The sequence below is a fragment of the Sorex fumeus genome, unplaced genomic scaffold, assembly GCF_029834395.1.
Source record: "Sorex fumeus unplaced genomic scaffold, SorFum_2.1 ptg000048l, whole genome shotgun sequence".
Taxonomy (NCBI): domain Eukaryota; kingdom Metazoa; phylum Chordata; class Mammalia; order Eulipotyphla; family Soricidae; genus Sorex; species Sorex fumeus.
The window spans coordinates 8,197,940-8,203,939 of NW_026606105.1; the positions used below are offsets into that span (position 1 = coordinate 8,197,940).

The 6,000-nt window shown below is 54.9% G+C and overlaps 1 protein-coding gene across 2 annotated transcripts in view; it reads right to left on the bottom strand.

The window, feature by feature from the left end:
* Nucleotides 1–2,119, bottom strand: part of UBN2 (ubinuclein 2) — a 73,652-nt gene extending 71,533 nt beyond the window's left edge. For both annotated transcript variants that reach the window (XM_056123917.1, XM_056123916.1), the window contains exon 1: nt 1,369–2,119. In XM_056123917.1, coding sequence (XP_055979892.1) covers nt 1,369–1,887 — 519 coding nt within the window. In that variant the 5' untranslated portion in view covers nt 1,888–2,119. The remainder of the gene's footprint in view (nt 1–1,368) is intronic.
* Between the last annotated feature and the right edge of the window lie 3,881 nt (nt 2,120–6,000).

Genomic DNA, 6,000 nt, shown 5'->3' on the forward strand with positions numbered 1-6,000 from the left:
TAGATAAGCCGTGGGTGCACTATTTCTAGAATAGCGTGGAACACACTTGTCTCCTAGCCTATATATTTTTACTCAAATATGATGCTTTTCACCTTGCGATTCATGGTTGAGAGTAGAGAGTAAAACTGGTTAGCAAATACATTGCATTTGGAAAATGCTGCGATCCACAATTTTCAAAATTGAGGGAAAAAAGTGGCATAAATAGACAGGGCATTACGAGTCTAAAGGCCAAAACATTATGTGGATGTGATCAAAACGATCTCTATCCTTAACAATTTACTCAGGCTGCAAACATTCAGCAATGATTTGGTCACATAGCCATATCTGTAAACAATGATCAAAAGATAACTGACCACAAAATAAACAAAATCCAGCGACACTGTCTAACCTATCTTTAGACGGAGCCATTCATTTCTACTACAAAGATAGTGCAGAACGAAAACAAACGAGTGCCTTCTGGAGTCCATTTAGACCTACGCTGAAGCAGAATCAAATAAAGCGCATAATCTGGCTAAGCAGGGGAAATTGTTCTCTCTTTACTGTTACTCTATCATTTCCCTTTTTAGTTAACTTCTGAAGCTCGCCAGCCCACAACAATAAAAATGACAATTATCAGCAAGCCTTTCTCCTCTGCCCATTGTTCACCGCAGTTCCATCCAAGGTGTGCCTCGAGATTCCAATAAAGTTGAAAAAAAAAAAGGGAGAGAGAGAAAGGAAATTCGAAGCTTTCTTTTCCCCATCGTTCTTCAAAAACCACAAGGACCAAAGGTCCTGCAGAATCCTTCACTCGGACCCCTAAACTAATGATATCCACTCAAACAGGAATATGATGGGAGGCGCCAATAAAACAGGAGGCACCTTCCCATTCAATTACAGCGGGCACGGACTGCACAGAAGACAAAGCTCAAAAGGTTGACCCACACACACACACTAACAAACAGATAGCAAACCAAACCGACCCCTATTCCTCCAGTGCAATCGCCAGCTTGCAAACTGCAGCTACTCTCAAATTCCCTTCAAATGCAAAAAAAAAAAAAAAAGCAAACCCACCCGCGTTCCCGAGCGAGAGAGCGAGCACATCTCCGCGGCCACGGCCGCCAGGCAAGCCCTAACAAACACAGTGAGGAAGAAGAGGCGGATGGGGGGCGGCGGGCTGTTGCCACTAATCTCCCGGCGACCGACTGGGGGGCGTGTCCCCCAAACGTTTTTCTCTTCCCTGCCCGGGAGCCCGGAGCCCGGAGCCGGGGCGAGCTGCGCGCCCACCCACCCGCCCGTGCTGGCAGCTGCCCGGGCGCCCGCGCCCGGGGAGCCCCGGGGAGCCGCGACGCGCGCGAGGTGGGGCGCGGGCCGGGGGCGGCGCGCGCGTACCCGCTGCTCCCCGCACAGCAGCAGCTCCGGGTAGCTGAACTCCACGCAGCTCTCGTCCGTGGGGTCCTTGAGCACCAGCTCCAGGCGCACGGTCTCCCGCGGCGGCCTGCGCGGCGGCTCGGCGCGGGCGGCCGCCGGCTCCCGCGGCGGGGGCGGCGGCAAGTGCAGCTGCGGGAGCGACGGCGGCGGCGGCGGTGGCGGCGGCGGCGGCGGCGGCTCGGGCCGCGGGGGCTCGCGCTGCAGCGCCATGGGCGGCTGCTCGGCGCGGCTGACCTCGCGCGAAGGCGGCGGCGGCGGCGGCGGCGGCGCGGGGGGCGGCGGCGCGGGGGGCTGCGCGTCCGGCCGCGGGGCCGCCTCCCGGGCTGGGGCCGGCGGCTCCGGCGCGCGCGGCGCCTCGCGGTACGGCGGCGGCTCGCGGGCGGCCGCGGGCTCGGGCTCGCGCTCGGGCCCCGGGAAGTCGGCCTCGCGCCGCCTCACCGGTGACAGGCTGATGAAGGCGACGCGGCGCGGCTCCGCCATCCCCGCGCCGGTGGCGGCCCGCCGCCCGGGCTCGCGCCGGCGCCCGGCTCCGAGCCGCGGGGAGGTCCGCCCGCGCGCCCGCTCGCTCGCTCTCCGCCGCCTCGCTGCCCTCCGCCGCCCTCCGCCGTCGCCGCCGACGCCGCCGCGGGTGCGGACCGTGCCCCCGGCCCCGCCACTATGTTCTGCGGGGCGCCACCGCCATCACCAGGGTCGCCGCAGCCGCCATGTTGGATCCCCCACATAAATAGAAGCAGGCCGCCGAGCGGGCGCATGCGCAGACCGGAGACGCTCGCGTCCACCGTCGTGGCTGCGGCTCGCTTTTCCTCTTTTCCTCCCAACAGCCTGGAGTCCGGACAGGTCGGCGGAAGTGACGTCGGCGGGGCCGTCTCCCTGGAAACGGGGACGCCAGGGCCGCGCTTCCGGGTTGGGCGGAGCTGGGCGGAGCTGGGCGGGGAGGGGGGGCGAAATAGTGCTCGCGAGGTGCCGGCGAGTCGCACCCGGAAACCCGAGGCGCGCGTGGGGGCTGGCCGAGGGCGAGCGTCGGGATGTGCCTGCAGGAGACCTGGCCATGGCGCCCGGCCCTGCCCCTGGCCACCTCCCTCCTGCTCTCCGCGCCCGAGACCCCGGGCTCGGCTGCTGAGGCGGAGGAGGAGCTGGGCTCGCGGCCCCGCCTGCCCGCTCCGCTTCCCCGCGGACGGGAATCCCGGGGGAAGGAAGGCAGTGGCCACTTGCAGCCCGGCCCGGGCTTCCCTTCTTCCTGGACTTTATTCGAGGCTTTCTCGCCCGGTCAAGAGGGCAGTTGTGTGCGTGTATGTGTGTGTGTGAGTCTGTGTGTGCCCGTGCCCCTGTGCCCGGCCTGTGAACATGCCCAGTAACGTTCTCCAATTGCTTCTGAACGAGCCAGCGAACCACTGGCCTGGGCAAGATGGCAGTCGTGTGTGTGTGTGTGTGTGTGTGTGTGTGTCGCCTGGTCAAGATGGCAGGTGTGTGTGTGTGCGTGTGCGTGTGTGTGTACATATGTGTGTGTGCGCGCGCGCGCCCGGCCTGTCAACATGCCCAGTAACATTCGCCAATTGGTTTTGAACGAGCCAGAGAACCCCGGGCCAAACCCAAACGGTCGAAACCGAAAACGTGTCCGGCGTGAGCTGCCGACTCCAAGGAGACTCTGCGCCCGCCCTTCTTTCCGAGGGGGGAGGCGCTGTCGCGGGGCCCGCCCAGTGGGCACACCTGTGATCGTCCCATTGGCATTCGCTTTCCAAAGGCGCACAAGCACTTCCGTTCTCCTCCCCGAAGGGCTCCGCAGAAAGTGACTGTGAATCCCCACTCCCTTTCCGGGGTAGGTGCGGCCACGCGCTCTGAATCCCTCCTTAACCAGACCAGAGCACCCACCGCCGACCCTGAGCGTGTGTAACGTCAGCGGGGGTCCCTCTCCGCCCTTTCCTTGTTTGTACGAAAAGCTGATGGGGCTGACGGTGCCGTAGGTCCCGTCCTACTCGGAAAAGCTACGTTTTCTGCTTCCCACCCTTCATCTTCCATTGCTCCTCTCGTGATGATTCCGCAGGAAGGGTTCGCCTCTGGATTGTCGGTTGCGTCCAGGGCTACCGTTCTTCCTGCAGGTCTGGCGGCGACGCTGTATTGATGCTCGTAGAAACGCTTTTATAAAAGCTGGCATTCTCCTAGCTGCGGCTTCTCGGCGAAGTAAATGCTAAGCTTGCTCAGTTTCAGTGCCCACGATTAAGCTGCTCAGTTTCAGTAACCACGATGGAGCGCACAGATAGCAAAACGGTGATCTGTGGAACAGACCCTCCAGCAGCTGTGGTACTTCCTTACTGCACGTTATCTTCTGCTAACTCCCAGCTGCAATTCTCTGAAATACAATCCACAGTTAAGAAATTGGACATTGCAGGGCGATAGTACAGCGGATAGGGCGTGTGCCTCCTCCCCCCCCCCACCCCCGGACACCCCATTATGGTCCGTGATCTCTGAGCACAGAGCCTGGAGTAAACCGTGAGCATAGCAGGGTATAGCTTCAGAGAAGGAAGGGAGGAAGAGAAAGAAAGAAAGAAAGAAAGAAAGAAAGAAAGAAAGAAAGAAAGAAAGAAAGAAAGAAAGGAAAAAGAATTTGTAGGTTGTAACCTGATACACAAATACACCTGCCTTTCACAATATTTCATTTACTGTCTGAAGAACGGAGTTAACATGACAGTTTCCAGAGACAGGGAAACACCTAGTGCTGCTCAGGGTTTATTCCTGGTTCTGCTCTCAGGAATTACCCCTCATGAGCTTGGGGGACCATGGATGCCTGAAAATGAACCCCGGTCAGCCACGTGCAAGGCAAGTGTTCTACCCATTGTACTATGGCTCAGGCCCCCATATTCAAAACAAACCAATATAACAAATTTAGAAACAAATGAGGAAATACTTTAAGTAAAGCAGTAGGGCCAGAGAGGGGGTCCCGGGATTAAGGAGCTGGTGTGGCATGTGGGAGACTGACCCCCCACACACTAGATCTTACTGCTGGAATGGTCCCCTGAGCATTGCTGGGTGCAGCCCCTTAAAAAAACAAAAACAGAAATAAAGTTATGAAGGGTCTGGAGCGATAATACAGCAGGTACGGCATTTGCCTTGCACACTACCAATCCCAGGCTTGATCTCCCGCATCCCAGATGGTCCCCCAAGCACTGCCAGGAGCGATTCCTGATTGCAGAGCCTGGAGTAAAACCTGAGTATCACCAGGTAGTGGTTCCAAAACTAAATAAAAACTTAGAATAAAGCCCTGGAGTCCTTCCTTGTTCATAGGTTCATTCCAGAATGCGTGAGGAGGCTACATACACTGTTGAGCCTGATTGGGGGCTGGAAGTGGGGGATGAGGGGGATGAACACCCAACATTGCTCAGAACTTAATCCTGACCCCTGGTGATGCTTGGGGGACCATATGTGCCAGGGATAGAACTAGGGTAGGAATAAATACCAGCTTTACTATCTTGCTGCAAGCCTGATCTTTGCTTTTTTTCTGATAGGTGGGAGCAGGGCATTATGCAGGGGAGAGACCACATTCTTGCTATTTCTGGCTTGTGTGTGGTTACTTGGGATGGTTCTCAGGTGGGAATCCAACCCCGGGCCCTATGCACTAGTCTTTGCAGCTGTATCTTTGGTCCCTTTCCTCTTGTTTTAAAACAGCTTAGAGCCAGATCCATAGTATGTGAACAGAGCACTTGCCTTGCACACAGCCAACCGGGATTCCATCCTGGCACTACATGTGGTTCCCCGAGGCCTCCAGAATTGATCTGCAAGTACAAAGCCAGGAACAAGCCCTTAGCCCTGCCAGGTCTGGCCTCCCTCAAAATTGGAAACCCGAGTTCAGGTGATAAGCATGTGATTATCACCGGCTTAGGTGACTGTGAATAGCGATAATATGAATCCTTCTTAGCGAGACTTCTTTCATCTCCTATGGTAATCATTTTTCTGTGTAAATGAAATACGAAAACCACAATTTATTCTCTTCATAGATCACCAATGCTATTCCAAAAGTTTTGAAAACTAAGTTAATCATATGTATACTAGATATTTATTGCTTCGTGCTATTGTTTCTAGTAGATTTGAGTTTTTCTTTTCCTTTGGGCTTACTCTTGACAGTGCTTAGAGACCGTATGGGATGCTGAAAATCAAACCCCCGTCAGCCTTGTGCAAAGCAAGCTCTCTACACATGCTGTCCTATCTCTCCAGCCCAAGTTGAGCATTTTATGTGTGTCTCTTCTGTTTCCTGATTGTTTTTTGTTATTCCTTCACTGGTAGTTCTATTATGAATTACATCGTTTAAATTGTATTGACCTAAATACTGTTAGATTCGGTCCCAGAATATTTTTCTCCATGTGGACTATTAAAACTGTGTTATTACACATATCTTTCAAAAATGGTTATGCAATGTGCAGTTTTAGTAATCAAGTTGGACTGTAACTACATAATAACTATTGATTCTTCTAAATACTCTGTGTAATAGAGTTGATGTGGTGCTATTGTCCCAGAAGTAGTTTTTAATCTGTCAGCTGATTTATTACCAAAAGCCTATACAGCAAATCCATAAATGCTAAATGAATTTTTTTCCATAACTTT